Source organism: Equus quagga, chromosome 13 (assembly GCF_021613505.1).
Source record: "Equus quagga isolate Etosha38 chromosome 13, UCLA_HA_Equagga_1.0, whole genome shotgun sequence".
Lineage (NCBI taxonomy): Eukaryota > Metazoa > Chordata > Mammalia > Perissodactyla > Equidae > Equus > Equus quagga.
The window spans coordinates 27108839-27127396 of NC_060279.1; the positions used below are offsets into that span (position 1 = coordinate 27108839).

The 18558-nt window shown below is 50.2% G+C and overlaps 1 protein-coding gene across 1 annotated transcript in view; it reads left to right on the top strand.

Moving 5' to 3' along the window:
- PLXNA2 (plexin A2) overlaps positions 1–18558 on the top strand; it is a 212470-nt gene that overhangs the window by 11443 nt on the left and 182469 nt on the right. The window contains exon 2 of the mRNA XM_046680898.1: positions 14130–15397. Coding sequence (XP_046536854.1) covers positions 14165–15397 — 1233 coding nt within the window. The 5' untranslated portion in view covers positions 14130–14164. The remainder of the gene's footprint in view (positions 1–14129; positions 15398–18558) is intronic.

Genomic DNA, 18558 nt, shown 5'->3' on the forward strand with positions numbered 1-18558 from the left:
TTCCTGTTTGCTGCTCAGTAAATTCAATAGAGGAAAAGACCATGTTGAGAAGCGTGAGTGTCAGGTCCGTGAGAAGGACCCACAGCTGCTGGCCTTAATTCCTTAGTAAATAGAGCTGGTTCTCACACCTTCACCCCCACAACCCCCCCCCCCCCCCCAGAGTAGGGTGCCAGGAAGGCTAGGCTGGGATAAGCCCTGGTCTCCCCCAGAGCCAGAATTCTCCTAATCATGTTAAAATGAGCACTCCCTCTACAAGCCGGGGCAGACTCCTCTGAACTAGACTTGGTCAGCTCTCTGCCTGCACAGCTCTAACTTCTAATCATTGTCATAAACAGGACGGAAGCAGCTGCTCACTCCAGTCTATTATCAGCTTGGTTGGAGACAGAGAAATTTAAATGACAGTAAGATGCTTAGCAAAGAAACAAAAGTCGGTGTTAAAAATAAAGAAAACAAGACAGCTTGTTTCATCGAAATAGAAGGGTTATTAAACAGCCCTGAATTAATCAGTGATCTGCCAGGGTTGAGAAGTGAAGAGCAGCAGGGTCTGGTAGAGAGCTGGGAGGAGATGGGTGGGGAGAGACATCAGGTGGCAGGTAGGAGCTGCCTGTGCCCTCCTCTCGGGCTGGCCTCAGGGGCTGTGAAAATGTCCTGGTCTTCAGACGGGGAGTCGGCAGCTAATTTTCTGCCCCACAGATAATGGCAGGTTGGGTGGGGAGGGGTGTTGGCACCCCACCGTCTCTCCCCATAAAGTCCTGCTTCTGGACTCTTTCCATCTGCCACCACCTGCGCCAGCCCCTGGGGCTGCCTCCAGTCCTCAGCCCCTCCTCAGCCCTGCTTCCCACCAGCCAGGGCTGGGCAGGAGCCAAATGGCATTTGGTGGAGGGCCAGAAGCTCCCAGCCAGGCCTCTCCCTCTTTCACAGGGGGTTCCCAAGAACCCAGCTCTGCGATGACCCTCATTCCGGAAGAGAACTAACAGTATACCACGAGTATGGCAGAGTCTCCCCTGCCTGGAGGCAGAGGATGATCTCTGGAGGGAGTGATGTCTCGGAGATGTCACTTAGTGGCACCTACAACTCCAGGCAGCAGAGCAGCAGGGTGACATGTTTACCTCCGAGAACCCCAAGTTCAAGTCCTACCTCCACCTCTGGTACCTTTGCTGAACTATTTCACTTCAAATATGCCTAAGTCTTCTCACCTGTGAAATGCTGGCGCTGATACTGCCCTCTCCCTCACAGGCCTGCATGGGGGGGTGCATTAATGGATAACGTACGTGAAATTCTCAGTGAACTATAAAATCACTGAACAAATGCTAGTGTATGTTACAGTGGGATCCCTTGGGGCCTCAGAACCCACCATCAGAAGAAAGGCCATCCAGAGGGCATGGACTGGGTCTGGGAGAAAAGTGGACTTGCTCCCACTGTGGCAGGGGTGTGGGAGGGAAGGCCATGGCTGAGCACATCTGTGTGCACATGTGCACCCATCCGGGTGTGCAACATGTTGGATCTTGAATCAATCACTCCAGGAGCATTTTCTTTGCTCTTTGACCTCAGCATTCTTTCTCCTCACCCCTCCCTCCCTCCTGCTTCCCTCCTGGCTGTTTACCCTTTTCCAGGCTCCTCTCTCACACCCCATTCATCATCAGGGGCCAGATTCTCACTCAGGGAGTTCTTTTCATCTCCTGCCCCAGGTCCCCCCACGCTGCACCCGCCTGCCATTCCCCCCTGCTTTCCCTCTAGCACATTCTTCTCCCTGTGTCAGCTTCTCTGATAATTTTCCCTTCACTTTCCCTCACAGTGGGGCTGGGGTCCTAGACTCCCGGAGCTGATAAGGCTGCGAGGGCCTCAAAAGTCTCTTCTCTCTTGCCCATTCATCGAGGGGCTGATGCCACTCCAGGTGTTAGGGGTCCCTCAGGCTGAGTACATGTGCATCTCGGCACAGACAAGCCCCTTCGTTGCACAGACTTCTGCCCGACCGCCCGAAGTCTCCCCAGGTCCCTTTTATCCAGCTCCACAGCACTTCCCCTGCTCAGTCTGTGTGAGTATGAACGTGCCTGTTAGTTAAGAGAGGCTGCCTGACAGCTCGGGATCTTTTCTGCAAGAGCTCAGAGTCTCAGACAAAGAGAGAAAAATAATAGAGACTGAAGGTGGGAAGGTACAGGGTGGGGACACAGCCTGCTTAAGAAGCTTCCTCATAAAAAGGAGTTACAGCTGTTTATTCGAAGGCTGGCTGTCGGTTCAGAAAAACCCTGGACAGGAGGAGAGGCAGGGGAAGATAAGGACGGGGAATTTCACCCGACATCTGGCCAGAGTCAGTATGGGAAGAGCCCCAAGAATGTGGAGCTCCAGCCGCAGGAACTGTCTTCAGCATCGTCTCGTCCTCCTCCAATGGGCCAGCTTTCCTCTTTCCTCCCTCTCTCCTGCCAAGCGTGCCTGAATGAATTACCAAGAGCAGCAGAAGTGGCCCTTAAATTACCCTCAAGGCCATGAGAGGAGGTGGGCGATCATCTGGACAGCCTGGGGCCAAAGAGTGTCGGGAGAATGGCTAGCGGGGCCCAGCAGCACCCAGTTCCTTCCAAGGGGCCTGGGTCTTGGGATCTGGGAGCTGGATCACCACGTTCCACTGCAGGAGAATCACCCCTCACTTGGCTGAAACAGTGTTCTTACCGTCATACAGGGAAGCTGTCACTGCAAAGGAGATGATGCCCTTGTCCAGTGTGTCTCCAAAAACAGAAACAAGAGTAATTGGTGTTTATTCAAAGCTGTAGAGTTTACAAAACACTTTCACATCCATTAACTCATTGATTCTCACCACAGCCCTGTGAGGTATCCTTTTATGGCTGAGGGAACTGAGGCTCTGAAAGGTTAAATAACATGTTCAAGGTCACTGAACTAGGAAGTGGAAGAGCAGGACTGAGCCCAGGTCTGTCTCCAAAGCCCATAGTCTTTTCTCTGCACCTGCTGCCTGGCAACACACACCATAGCAAGTTTGACCTCCTTATGGAAGAGCCTGTTCTGAAACCTTCCTAAGGGAATCTCACCCCACCCCACTCTGCTTTTGATCACTTTATGTTGCCAATTGGCCGTTTATTATTAAATGCTTTTTATGTGATCTATGATATTATACGATTTGTGGCTTTGGAGTTCTCTTGCCAAGACTTTTCCTGCACAAGCTGTCTGCATTGTGCATTCTTCAAAGGCAGAGCTAGTATCTTCTCATTCTTCTCCATCCTTCTCCCCATCTCATCCACCAACCCAATAGCATTTGCTCTTTGCCCAGTGGGTTCAAGATGAACAACAGCCATGATTCTTCCCATTTTACTCCTTTCTTCAGTACCTCCAAAAGATCACTTATGACAAATCATTGAGCCAAGTGTGTTAGTTTCAACCATGTCTTAGGGCAGACTAGTAGATGAGAAAAGCAAATGAGCATCCCCACCTCCTCTCTGCCTTGCTCCCCATCATTCAGCCTGAGCCCAGTATCATCATGCTAGCCCTGCACAGGATGCTGCAGAGCACGAGGTATTGTTGCTGCCCTCAAAGCGTCTCTAATTCAATGGGAAGATAGGACATAGTCACACAGAAAAAGAGAGCCACACTGCAATGCAGTGTGTGCTAAAAACAGCAGTTTTTAACAGACTTTGGAGAGACAGAGTTGAGGGTGGGGAGGTCCTAGAGGCTTCATAAGGCTTTGAAGGATGGACAGGGTTTGAACAGAAAGAAGACAGGGGAGAGAGGTGTTTCAGGGAGGGGGACCACAGAAGTGAAACTGCGCAAGGTGTTCTGGGGACTCAACAAATGAACCAGTTTGTTGGGAGTGGAGTCACTCTGGGAGAGGTGGGAAGGGAGGCTGGGGAGAGACAGAAGGGCCAGCTTGAGGAAGACTTGAACTTGTGTGCCTAGCAGTCCATCCTTGAGTGTATCTGGACAATAGGAGGTGTTCTGTAGGTGGACATCACATTCTGGCCATGTGCCTGGCAAAGTTAGACAAGGAGTCTGAAGCACAAGAAGTGAAGCAGTACAAGGCACCCCTGGCAGGATATCTGTGGCTGAATTTTAGCTGCCAGTGGCTTTCGCCGGCATCCGTCTCAGCGGATGGTTTCTGTGACTGTCTTACATGCTCCCTTTTCAGGGAAGCAGCACCAGACTTGCTGGTCAAGAGGCCCATTCTTCTGAACTTTGGGGAGCCCTGACTTCTGGAAATGCTCCTTGATCTGGCCTGAATGGTCGCTGTCCCAGATGCAACGATGAAGTCCTAGAACACTTAGTGGCAGGCCATGGGAGCCATTGAGGACAGAAAGGCGGAGGGGTCTGCAAGAGGAACAGGGCGTGCTCTCACCTGGGGACTCCTCGGGGCCATTAAAATTTTTCTTCAAGAGGCGAAAGATGGGAACAGTTTCCGGGGAAAGTAAGTGGGTTCTTAGGGCCAGTCCGCTGCTTGAGAGCTCAACTGAATGCCTAGTGTTTTGTTTGGATTTTTTTCTTCCCCTCGTTTTTTTCCTCCCTTTCTCTCCCACTGCTGTGAATTGGGAGCTGTGTCATTGTTCTTTGAAAACATTACGGTTAATGGTAGCATAATATGCCTTTATGTGGAGTAACTGTAATTTATTTAACCATTTAATTGGACCCTTTCTACCCTGTGGCCTGCTGTCCTGCCCTGTTTCTACCTCACATTTGTCCCTGGCTCTTCTGTGTACAGTAAGGATAGGATGTGAAGGCAGGAGATACTTCTCCGGGCTCCTTGCAAAGGTCATTTGGAATTTCTCTGAAAGGTAACTGCGAGCAGCACACCACTTGCCACAAACCCCTGTGGACTCCCCCTTGTAACAGATAACTACAGCCCACACCACCCCCACCCCCAGCCCTGCTCCATTATCAAAATGAGATGAGAGCCTCAAGTTTTGACCTTTAAAATAAAGTACTTCCCAGGTCTTACTTAACATAAGAGTGAGTCTTCACAGACCAGTGATAAGAGACTTTGGTTGAAAAATTAATTTTCAATATCTAGGAATGTGGAATACTGGGGAAAGCATGGGCATCAGGAAGTTCTGCTTCCTAGCAGAATGATACCAGTCTGGTTCTTCAACCTTCCTGAGATTCCATTTTCTCATCTGTGAAATGGGGAGAATAATACCCATCTTGCAAGATAATCACAAAATTATCCATTGCATATGCCAAGAATTGAGCACAGTGTGCCGCGTAGCAGGTGGTTAATAAATAATAGTAATAGCTGCTCCTCTTTATTATTTGTGTTACAGACAACAAATGGCAGTTGCTTTTGTTATGCTATTTATGGCCCTTAGGGTATGAGGTCTCCTAACATGACTCGGTTTAGCAAAGCCATATCCCCACTTTTATTCCCTTGCCTGCCTTTGGAAGGAGCCTGAGAATTCCTCTTCCTGTCCTTTAATCCTGTAATGCTTACCAGAACAGCAATGCCACTGCTAGGGTGGTGTAAGTAGGGTCCAGCTTAGAGTCAGGGGAGAAGTGAGGTGACCTTTATGAGCCTCCCATAGTGCAGAGGGCAAGCGCACTCCCAGGGCCTCCTGCTCCAGAAATTCTTTCTGTCCCAGGGGTGAGGTGGCCGTGGCAAGGCAGTGCCTCTCCCTAGCCGACCCCCAGAGGGGGTTGAAGAGGGCAGAGCCCACAGAAGAGAAGGGGAGGGGCGGCCGGGAAGGCAGCTGCTTGAAATTGATTGCTCTTGTAGTTTAGTTTATACCGTGGGCTCTCTCAGCGCTGCCCGGGTGGCGACCTTTAGATAATAAAGGGAATTCTGGGAGATTTCTGACAGGCCCATGACATATGGGGCAGGTCTGCAGGGTCAGGCGGTGTATCTCCCTGCTCCCGGCCCCAAGGTAATGAATCTTGTTTTGACTTTGCAAAGCCAGCCCAGCCAGTGCCCCAGAAAGGAGCTGCGCCCCCTCCCCTCCTCAACCCCTCAAATGAGTGCACGTCTTTGGATCCCTTCATAATTCAGGGAGACAACTCCAAACTTTTATAGCCTGTGAGAGGAGAGGACAAACACTGGATGTTTTGCTAAGGCCCTGGGAGAGCTGGTGTGGTTTCCAGGGCTCGATCAGAGCCCACTGGGAGACCTGGGAAGAAACCAACAGCAAAACCCTCCCTGGCGTGAAAAGGCAGTGGTCCCGGGACAGGCCGGAGGAGGAGCTAGGGTGGGGATGGAGGGAGACCACTCCCTGGGAGTCCCGAAATATCCCGTATGGTTCTTGGAGTCTGGCGAGTGGCACACTGATTCTTCCGGGCAGGAGCAGAAGAGAGCAAGGGAGCCAAAAAGGAGGGGAACCACTCAGCAGGAAAACCCCAAGAGGTGAGAGATGGGCCAATCCCAATTCTAATGATCCCCCCGGGGATAAAGCTGGGAGAGGCAGAGCCAGTGAGTTCTCTGGGCCACTGTTTGCAGCTGAATGAAAGAGGAAACAAATTGTGCTGCCTTCATTCCTCACGGAGATGTTAAGAGAACTGCTCTCTAAGTGTCTTGGCCTTGCGATGGCTTGTTCAAACATGGGTGCTTGTGTGTGCATACGCACACCACCATTTTCTTGAAAAGAACAATTCCTAAACCAAGATGTTAGAGTACCTTACTCCTCCCTGCTCTGTTAGTGCGCTAGGGCTGCTGTCTCAAAGTCCCACAGACTGGGGCCTTAGACAACAGCTCTGGAGGCCCAATGTCAAGGTGTCCTCAGGGTTGGTTCCTCCTGAGGGCCGTGAAGGAAGAATCTGCTCCAGGCCTCTCTCCTTGGCTTGTAGACAACCCTGTCTCTTCACATCATCTTCCTTCTGTGCCTGTCTGTCTCTGTGTCCAGATGTCTCCTTTTTATAAGGACACCAGCCTTTTGGGTTAGGGCCCACCCTAAAGACCTCATTTTAATTTAATTACCTCTGTAAATGTCCTGTCTCCAAATACATTCACCTCCAAATTCAGAGGTACCAGTGGTTAGGGTTTCAACATAGGAATTTTGGGGGTACATGCTTTCACCTCTAACACCTGCCGTCCTGCCTTTCTTGCCAGGACCCAGCCCCTGCACTTGGCCCTGTCGCCCTGCGCCTGTCCCCCCTGCTGTCTGAGAGGTAGAGAGTCCATCGCTGTCACGCACTCGTGTGGGATCCAAGGGCCTTGTTCCCTCCCTTTGCCAGGGCACAGCTCTCGTTGCGCAGCCCCTCATTGCCTCACCACCTGGAACATGGGTACTTCCCTTACTGCTGATCTGGAATGTTCAGGCCTCCCCGAATAAGTTTCCTTGTCTTACTCCTTGCTTATCGGAGAGGGACCTGGTTTATCCATCTGTGAAAAGAACCGCATATCATGACAAGTCAGGGATCTCCTTTCTCATGGTGAGAGAAGGTGACTGTATAGACATTGTCACCAAAAGTTGTGTTGACACACCCTAGGAGGGCCACAGCAACGTCTGTCTCACCTTCTCAGGGAAGATGCCAAGAAGGCGTGGTAGGCAGAGGCCCATTTTGCTCCTCTGTCTCCCCTCACTTTCCTTCTCGCTCACTCGGGCGACGGGTAGCCACTTAGCTTCCCATAACAGCACAGAGTCTGGGGAAATGAAGCAAACGCAGCTGGTATAGCAGTGACATCTAAATTGTTCCTTTGGTCCCGTTATTTTCTGTAGGAAATTCCCCCTCTCCCCACGCGTGCCCCCCCTTCTCTTAAATTGCGTGCATAAAATACGCTAATAACAATCTTCGGTGTCTGTGCATGAGTGACAGCTGAAATAAGAAAAAGACTAATCGTACCTCCTGCAGCCCTGTCACATGGAGATTAAATGAGTCTCTCTCCCACCCCCTCCCTGCTCGCCACCCCCTCTCCCCCTCTCTCTCATGGGCTCTTCTCAATGAGAATCATGGGCATTTGAATAATAATATTATAGACGCCATCAGGGTGACAGTGGGGAAAAAATCAGCTCAAACCCATGATTATTCCTTCAATCTAATAATTATTTAAATACCAGATAACTCCTTTCACTCTAATTGAGGCCTTTCAGCTGCCGGCATTACCCGGGGCTTTTGCCTTTGCCCTCTCCCTCACCTTGGGCTCCCCGACGTGCCTGGACTACCTCTGAGGTTGGTCTTCGACAGAGTGACACTTGGAATGTTTGCATGTACAACCGCGCAAATGGCGTTATGACGAGTCCTTCAGGATCATTTCGCCCACAGGGGACAAGCTGGGGCCCCAGAATCATGGATTTAGACATTTTATCCTCATAGACTTTAATGCATAGAAATCTCAAACCAAAAGGAGCCCTCTGAGGTCATTGGGACCAATCCCCTGCCCCTGGGTAAACTTATTCCTAGACAGTTGTTGGGAAAATTCAATGTCAGAAAATTCCATAGTCTTCTTGGCAGTAGGCCCCATAGGATCCTCTCTAGACAGGATGTCCCACTTCATATGTCACTTTAGTCCCTTCTGCTGCATTTCTAACTCTTTGGGAAGAAGCTTCCTGTGCTTGGGCTAAATCTGAACTGTCTGTGAGGTTGTCTGTAGCTCAGAGGGATGTGGCACAGGACACGATAGCCCCCAAGTCACAATGTAGGTGCCATTCTTGGGTGTGACAACTGTGTGGGCCTGCCTGGGCCTAGAGCAGATCAGAGGGGGTCATTGTCCACAACACAGAAGGGAGCCATTCTGGCAGTGTCTCTTTCACAACCCCTGCCCCTTAATCCTCCACTTCCCTGTCAAGGCCAAGTGCCAGGCTCACTTCTGCCCATCATGGGGCCACCATGATCAAAAGGCATCTTCTTTCCCCAAAACAGGGCAGCCTCAAGGCAGAACATAACTGATTCCCAGGACCCTTTTGCCTATGGTGCAGGAAGCACTAGACTTTTTGTCACAGGGTCTAGATTCTGATTGCAGCCTGTCCCCGACTCATTTTGGGTGGCCTTGAACAATTTGGCTCTTTCTATGAGCTTTGCTTTTTTTCATCTTAAAAAAAAAAGTAGGGGGCCAGCCCCCTTGCCAAGTGGTTAAAGTTCTGCACGCTCTGCTTCAGCGGCCCAGGGTTCATAGGTTTGGATCCCCGGCACAGACCTGCCCCATTCATCAGCCATGCTGTGGCAGCATCCCACATACGAAATAGAAGAAGATTGGCACAGATGTTAGCTCAGGGCTAGTCTTCCCCAAGCAAAAAAAAAAAGAGGAAGATTGGCAATGGGTGTTAGTTCTTGGGGGGTCTTCCCTTTAGCAAAAAAAAAAAAAAAAAAGGTGGCAGATTAATCTTATAATCACCTTCAGCATTGGCCCTGAATTCCTGCTTTAAAGGCATCTCTAATTAGAAAGGAGAGCTGAGGAAGAGGACAGGCTTCCCTCTGCCATGGGGGAGGTAGGAGGTTGGGGTGAATCCTGGGAGCAGCTGCTACCTCCTCTGACGTCATAGCCCGCATTGCCATGCTTACCTTTTCTCTGTCACCATCTGGCTTCTCAGGACCCTGGCTGTGTGAGCCACCTAGTAGGTGCAGTCATAATAATGAGCACCTTTTGCTATTATTGTTAGGAAAAATATAGCCAAGATGGTGCTGGTGCTGGTGATGAGGGTGCAGGTGGTGGTGATGGAGGTGGTAACAGTGATGATAGAATGCAGATAGTGGTTGTGGAGCTACAGATGGATCCAAGGGTGTGAGATCTACTCTCATGAGCTTTGACTCCATTTGGCAAAATCGTATCTCGACTCTGACTCCTCTTCCTACCAGCTCCTTTTGCAATAGGGGAGGCCAAGTGAAAGCACAGAGGCATATGCGCCCAGATCTCCTGAAAAAGGCAACAGAGGGAGGAGAGAATCCTGCACTGAGCCGAACTGGAAATGCCTGATTGTCATTTCCTCCCTGCTCTGCCACTGACGCCTGCAGCAGTTGATCAGGAAGGTATTAGATGCCTTCACTGGCTGTCACCAACACCTGCCTCCTGAATCCTGATCGGGGAGATGGTGTCATCAGACCTTCCAAATAAAGTATTTAGTGACACTTGCTTCTCACAGAGGCAAGTGTGGCCTTTCCTTAGCATGAGTGCTCTGAGTAAGATGTCCTGGCTCCCCGCCTTGGGTGAGCGTCCCAGAGCAGCATGTTCTGGTTTGAGACTTGGGGTAGGGGAGAGGAAAGCTGGGAGGAGAACAGAGACAAAGCAAGTTTTGGCTCTTGAGGATGCATGTGGCAAAGTGCTTCACAAACTAGATGGAGAGGAGATGTCACAGAAAGAAAAAGGCCTTGTGATTAAGAGAAAACTCCTGAGGTTGACATTAGCAGAAAATTGGGGTTAGGAGGAAATGCTAGGTGTACAAAGTCATAGGCCTATGTTTGCTGGCTTCTACCAAATTGAGGATGCAAAGTTCATTCTGAGACACATCATGGAATAGATGGAGGCGAAGACCTGGAAATACTGACAAATAAATTACTACTAATAAAAGCTGATGTATCTTGAACACTTAAAATGGGCCAGGCACTATTCTAAGTGCTTTATATGTATTAACCGATTTCATCATAATAATCCTATGGGGTAGAGGCCATTTTATACAGCTAGTGCAACAGCGAACAGAATGGCTAAGTACCTTGACCAAGTTTACAGAGCTATCAGCTCTGTTTGAATCTAAGCATCTAAATTCAGAGCCCATGCATTTAACCATTACACCACGCTGCCTCTCATCAAAGGTACAAAGGTGGGTGCCCTTCTGCTTCCCTCTGAACTTGGATAGGAGGCTTGATCCCTGCCAGCTGGGCCCTACTTTGGAACAGCTACCTGGTAACATCAGCCTTGGCATGGAAAGACAGAGCTATCAACTTGCTATTGAAGTCAGTTGTCCTTGTGAAAACCACACTCCCAGGGTGGAGTGCGAGCTTTCCCTGCTACCCCTGCACTCCCGGAGATCAGGCCTCCTCTTGACTCCAATGCACCAGTGCCTGCTACTCCCAGATGGGCGACGTTTGAGCCCTGTGGGGTGAATTCACTTGGCTGGTCACCAGGAACAGTCTGTTCCAGAGTAGACGTGGATTGAGGAGTGAGAGGAAACGGCCCAGCTGTCATGGTCTTGAGAACTCCTGGCCTAACCAGCCTTAGCAGGTAGACAGAAGGACCTCAGCTGCTGTCTCAGTCACAGACTCTGGAAGCTGAAGGAAGCAAGCCTCAAGGGATCATTTCATCTGAGAGGAGAAATCTTACAAATCAGTTAATTCAAACACCCTTTATTTCAAGATCAAGAAACAGGCTCGGGAAGATGCTAGAGCAATCTGAAGCTGTATAACTCATGGATGACATAGGCAGGATTTGAATCCAGGGCTCCTGAGTCCCCCACTCTTCCTCTTGTCCTGGGACTTCATGTCTTCTACCCACTAGGCCAGTTTTACCGCTCATAGTTCAACTCTCAGGATCCTGCACCTCCAGCAGCCTCCCTGCAAGCTGCAGAGAGGCTATGCTGGGACTTGTGCAGTAGTATAATAGAGATGATCACCTTGGATCTATTCCCTTTCCACTGATGCTTGCTTCTCAGAATGAGCCCCTTCACAGGGTCAAGGTGAGCTTGGGATCAAAGGTCTCCCCACAGTGTTCATTCCCATGGAAAGGAAAGATATGAGCAAGAGAGAAGTCAGGCGCTCTGGCAGGATTCCTGAAGTGCAGTCTCCTGGGGCGGCTTCAGTGATAATAATAACTAGCATAAGCTGAGCATTCACTGCGTGCCATTCCGTGCTAAGAGGTTTCCCTGCATTATCTCATTTACTCTGATGACAACCTGAGAGGTAGATACAGCAATTATCCCCATTCTGCCAGAAAGGGAGATGAGACTTGACTTGCCCAAGGTCCCAAATTTGTTCCCCGATTCTACCTAATAACAAAAGCCACCCACTATTCAAACTGTGTCTCTGGAGCAGATCGGGCAGGGAGGTGAGATGGCTGATCTTAACCTCACCCCGTGTCCTTTGGTGTTATCTTTGCTACTAAGACCTTCTTCCTCCCCCTGCGGGCTAAACGTATGTGTGGCATGTATGTTATGGAGAAGGCAGGAGCATCCTGCCCACAAACTCACTCCCAGAGGGTCTCAGAGAGCTCTTTCTAAAAGACAGAACCCCAAGCGCAGCAGCGAGGTGACAATTATGATCCTCCTCATGGCTCCTCGGGGGGACACATTGCCCTGCACCTGGTGCCAAGGGAGCTTTTCTTCCCGGAGACAGGGCCATGCACAGAACGGCCTCTTGCAGTTCCCTATCCAGCTGGGGAATGTGAGGATTCTGTTATTTCCTTTCCGCAGCTCCTCTTGAGGAATTCACGTCCTGCTACCGGCCCCAGGACATAGCTAAAAATAACCCCTGGTTTTCAAACCGAAAGCTCTGGCTGTGGAGAGGCTTTGCCGGTGTGCGCGTGGGGCCGGAAGGGCTGTGTCGGAGCCTCTGAGGTCAGCCTGGGCCTCATGCTGCCGTTGCCTTCCTCTTTCCAAGGAAGCCTGGGGCCTCATGAATCACCCCAGAACACCCTGGTGGAGCCTGGTTGGAGAGCAGTCATGTAGGGCCACCTCTGGCACCATGGTGCCTGTCAGGGATGCAGAGTTGAGGAGGAGGAAGGAGAATTTCAAAAGATACAGAGCAAAGACTGTGGGGCTTCCCAAAGGGGCATCAGTTCTAATTCTTACCCAGTTCAGCCAGCGTGGGGGGTGGAAGGAGACAGGACTCTCCTAAGCTGCCTTGGAGCAAATTCTTCCTCCTTTTGGCTTGGGTGTTTCCACTGCTGCTGTCTCCTGTGCCCAGAGTTCTGCCTGGACTTGTCTGAGAAGGTTGCCGGACAATCTGTCCATCTGGAGAAAAAGAGTTCTCTGCTAGACAGCTCATGGCTCCCTCCTTCTGCTTCTGCCCACTGCCACCGCTGTCCCTCCCCATACGAATCAGGAGCAGTGCTGTTAGAGGGATGGGTCAGGCTCCATTCCCCCAGCCCCTGCCCAGGAGTCTCCAGAAGCTCTCCCAGGAGGCCCACCTTGCCCCTCTGGGCAGCTTCCTAGGAATATGGAAAAGCTGTAGAGCCTGGGGGTCTGGAGGGAGGGGAAGGAGCAAAGGAGTCTGGGCAGGAGACTTGCTGGGCTTCAGGTAGGGCAGGCTGAGGCCCACGTTGACATCATGGATCCTGACAGTCCCGGGGCACCAGCAGTGGTTGGAATGAGACTGACCTTCGACTTGTCTCCCTTTGCTCCTCCCTACGTGTTCCCAAACCCAGAACTCTTGCCCAGGTAGCTGAAGCTGGACTCGGATAACTGTCTCCATTAGCAAGGAGGCGGCTCCCCCTGTGCCCACCTGCCGAAAAGCACAAGCTGAAGCAATCTCCCTAGGACCTGGCCACCCGCTCACTGGGGAGGCAGTGGCTGGCATCCTGCTGTCCCAGGGGAGCATGGGGGGCTGTCCATCCATCTCCCTGGAGCTTTTCAGGCTCCTGAATGGCACATGTGGGAATGCCAGTCCTGTTGGCCAGCACGCATTTCACTTTTCTAACAAGTTTAACAGCAAATGATCAGGGACTCTTCTTTCTGCAAAGAATGAGGCTGAGGGGCAGCAAGAGGCACTGCTATTCGGGGTGACCAGCCCTTCTTCCCTGCGGAGGACAGAGCACGAGAAAGTAAGGAAACACAGCATTGTGTGGGGATGGAAGTCTGACATAAGGAGGAATTGTGTTTGCGTTATCAGACTCTGGGAGCAGTTGACAGGGAGAGCCTACGAGAGGGCCTGACTAACAAGCTTTTAAAGAACAGGAGAGATTTCCACTTGACTGGGAGAGGACAGATGTGACGACTGGGTAGGGAAGACTGGCTTTAGTCCGACACGGGGCTCAACTGGCTAGGTGAACTTAAACAGCCTTTTAACCTCTCTGAGAGATAAAAAACGATGTCTTAAGAGGACAGAAATAGAGATGCTTTGTAAAGCGAAAAAAAGCATTTTACAGCGTAAAGGCTGGAGACCAAAATAGATAATAGGATTCCCTGAACAGCCCGAAGAGGGAGAAAGTATGTTAAAAATAGAAAAACTGAAATACAGAGGGAAAGGACTCACAGAGCTAGCCAGAACTGGGACCCTGGGTCAAGCAATCCTATTCACACCTCCCAGGACTTAGTTTTCCTCTGACCACTCTGCCTTGTGTTTTCCAGAACCATGTAAGGGCCAAGCCAGGAAGGTGGAGTAGATGAGAGCTCAGAGGATCTGTCTCCTCGTCCTCGCCCCACTCAGAATGGAACAGAGAAGGCCCTGGCCACGGGCCGCAGAGGTTGACAGCTGGTCTGTGGTCCTGCTCTCGGTGGTCTGGGTGATGCTGGCCCCCCAGGCCGCCGGCATGCCTCAGTTCAGCACTTTCCACTCTGAGAACCGTGACTGGACCTTCAACCACTTGACTGTCCACCGAGGGACGGGGGCGGTGTACGTGGGGGCCATCAATCGGGTGTACAAACTGACGGGCAACCTGACCATCCAGGTGGCTCACAAGACCGGGCCGGAAGAGGACAACAAGTCTTGTTACCCACCCCTCATCGTGCAGCCCTGCAGCGAGGTGCTGACCCTCACCAACAACGTCAACAAGCTGCTCATCATTGACTACTCTGAGAACCGCCTGCTGGCCTGTGGGAGCCTCTACCAGGGCGTCTGCAAGCTGCTGAGGCTGGACGACCTCTTCATCCTGGTGGAGCCATCCCACAAGAAGGAGCACTACCTGTCCAGCGTCAACAAGACGGGGACGATGTATGGGGTGATCGTGCGCTCTGAGGGCGAGGATGGCAAGCTCTTCATTGGCACTGCCGTGGATGGAAAGCAAGATTACTTCCCAACTCTGTCCAGTCGGAAGCTGCCCCGTGACCCGGAGTCCTCTGCCATGCTTGACTACGAGCTACATAGTGATTTCGTCTCCTCCCTCATCAAGATCCCTTCGGACACCCTGGCCCTGGTCTCCCATTTTGACATCTTCTACATCTATGGCTTCGCCAGCGGGGGCTTCGTCTACTTCCTCACTGTCCAGCCCGAGACCCCGGAAGGCGTGGCCATCAACTCCGCTGGAGACCTCTTCTACACCTCCCGCATCGTGCGTCTCTGCAAGGATGACCCCAAGTTCCACTCCTACGTGTCCTTGCCCTTCGGCTGTACTCGGGCTGGGGTGGAATACCGCCTCCTGCAGGCTGCTTACCTCGCCAAGCCTGGGGACTCCCTGGCCCAGGCCTTCAACATCAGCAGCCAGGATGACGTGCTCTTTGCCATCTTCTCCAAAGGGCAGAAGCAATATCACCACCCGCCAGATGACTCTGCCCTCTGTGCCTTCCCCATCCGGGCCATCAACTTGCAGATCAAGGAGCGCCTGCAGTCCTGCTACCAGGGGGAGGGTAATCTGGAGCTCAACTGGCTGCTGGGGAAGGATGTCCAGTGCACCAAGGCGGTAAGGAGGGTCAACTCGCTCTACTCCTGGTCTGAGATTCGGGCTCTGACTTTCCTTCCAGAGCCCCATTGCACATGCTGCTCCAGACCACCATGGGCCTAAAATGAGAGAGGCTTCAAGGCTCACATTATGGGGAGTAACCAATAACACACATTCTGATGTGTACAGACACTTGGGTCATGTTTGTTGATCCACTGAGTCATTCCAAATATATATTTCGAGGGGCCCCCACCACACCAGGCACCGCTGGCTTCAGTGGGAACCATACAGTGAAGCTCCCTGCCCTCATAGAGCTTTGATTGGTGAGGCAAGGCAATAAATACATAAAACAGCTCTTCTGTCAAATGGTGATAATTGCCGTAGAGAAAAATAAAGCAGGGAAGTGGGGAGAGGTAGTACCCAAGAGGATTGATTCATTGATAAAGTGGCATTTGAGCAAAGATTGAGGGAGGTGAGGAAATGAGCCATGAGGGTATCTGGGGAAAGCATTCCAGAGAGAGGGAGCAGCAAGTGCAGAGAATTCAGGGCATGCCTGGAGTGTGTGAGGAACAGCAGGGAGGATATCACAGTGGGCTCAGAGCATGTGGAAGAAAGGGTGGTAGGAGATGAGCCTGGTCAGAGATAACAAGGACCAGATCTTGTATATGTGGGGCCTTGTGGGCCACTGTGAGGCCAAGTCAGGGGATTGGGGAGGCAAGTGGATATGTAAGTCAGAGGAGAAGGAAGGCAGTCAAGCTTGACTAATAGATTGACAACTGGAGAAGAAGAATCAGGAGTCTGGGCAAAAGGAAAATAGGAGAGGAAGGGGAGCTCAGGATCCAGATCGGAGGACAGCAGAGATAGAAAATCAGTAGCAAGCACTGTCCTGTGAGGGGCAAGATGCTGCCATCTAAGTGGTCACCATGGTCCACACATCCATCCATCCATCCATCCATCCATCCATCCATTTATCCATCCATCACTCCATCCATCCATCCATCCATCTACCCATCTCTCCATCCATTCATTCATTCCCTCCCTCTATCCATCCAGATTCCTCCATCCACTCATCCCTCCATCCATTTATAAGAAAATATAAGATATTCTGAGTGCCCAGCACCGTACTGGGCACTGGGAATGCAAACACAAAAAGATGTCTTCACTATTCTCACGTATCTCATAATCTAGTGGGAGAAAGAGAGAGATAAAAATAGCTGGCAATGTAATGTAGTAGCTAAGAGTTCAGGCTTCAGAGACAAAGTTCAAATTCCATCTATGCTACTTCCTGGCTTCAGAAGTAACTTAACATCTCTACGTTATCATCTGTGAAATGGGAATCATAATACCTACCTCATGGGATGATCAGATATACTATACAATATATATAAAGTATAATATGTGGCAAGATTAGCACCATGCCTGACCTGTTAGGTTTACCATTATTAGTTAACTGTTATGCCATGTGGCAAGTGCTCAGATAGATTTCTGTGCAAAGTGCTGTGGACTCTGGATCTGCAGCCTGGGGAAAAATCTGAGACCAAGGGGCCCATATGACTGTCTTCTGAGTACCCTACATTGAATGTGCCTGCTATTGGGACCAAAAGCCACTTCTTAAAGCAAGAAAAGAGATCACGTCCCGGCTCCACTTCTGTTTCTACAGAGCTTGGTTCCACATTGGCTTGGTGTGATAGGATAGAAGTTAAGACAATAGGCTTTGAAATCCAACAGATTTGTGTTTAAAAATCAGTTCTACCACTTAAAACTGTATGACTTTGGGCAAGTTATGTCCCTGGTCTGAGCTGTAATTTTTTCATTTTTAAAATAGAGATAATAGTACCCTCTTTTTATGGTTATTATGACGATTAAATAGAAAATGTATGTAAAATGCTTAGCACAATACCTGGCACATAATAAGCATTCAATAAATGGCAGCTATAATTAGTAATATTAATCATCATCATAAAGAACCAGTTATTTGCTGTTATTTCACTGTTATAAAATGAGGAGGTTGAACTAGATAATTTCCAGAGTTCTTTATAGCACTGAAATTCTGTAACCTATGGCCCCAGCCAATCAGGAGAAGTGGAGAGGAAATGCAAGGGTTAACTCCCTTATGGAGTCCTGCCGGTCCCCATTGCCCAGAGGGGGCCTTGTCAGGAGGAAACTGCTGATTCCTGCCTGCTTCTGAGCCAGAGGGAAGAGGAAGCCGCCACCCTTCTCTGGCTCCAGTGGTTTGCAGAGACAAGCCCGGGCTAGTGACCAAAGAAAGACCAGCACAGGCACTGGGAGAAAGGTGACAGCAGGTAGGACCAGGACTTCAGAAAGAACAGCCCCTCACTGCTGCCCCCACCACCCTTGAGCATTACACTCTTCTGGTGCAGCCTTGACAGAGGGGTGGAAGGGTTACAACAAGAGAGGCCTCTTAAAATCCTTGTAATTCAAGGAGTCCCAGACCTGGGGACCCAGAGATATTGTGGTTCCAGGGCTTAATTTTAACATGATCTCTGGACTAACATGGAACTCTCAGATAAAGGATTTGAGCTCAGCCCCCAGAAGAGGGATGAGGAAGGGAATATCACTCACTTAATAGTAGCTATGTCCTAAAGGCTATGCTGGGCCATGTAAGTGTTATCTCACTTGATCCTCAATAAGATCCTATAAAGCAAAGATTATCATCCCCATTTTACAGGTGGAAAAACAAAGACCCACAAAGACTAAATAAACTGCTTACATCCATACAACTAGAAATGACAAAGCAGGGATGGTAATTCAGTTTAGCCCATATTTCTGAGTCCAAGTTCTTTCTGTTTAGCCCTGTTGCTTCTAAGGAAAGCCACACTCCACGCTCTTACCATTTGAGTGAAAGTAAAGAGGCATCAGGTGTTTGGGAATATCTGACAAGTTAGAGAAGAAAGAAAGAAATGCCAGCCAATCTGAAGATTCTAGATTCAGTATAGATGTAGAGAAATCCACAATCACCAGCAAGTTTTTTGCTTCTGTCATCATTTCTCAGAAGCTGGCTTAAGCTATGCATGTGCACAGACTCTGCAGCCTTGCCAGACCCTGGAGAAAGTGGGAAAGAAACTGAAGTCATGAAATCAAGGACTTTCAGAGCCAAAAGGAAGCTTGACGATTGTCTGGTCTAATCCTTTCACTTTACAGATGAGAAAATTCAGGCTCAG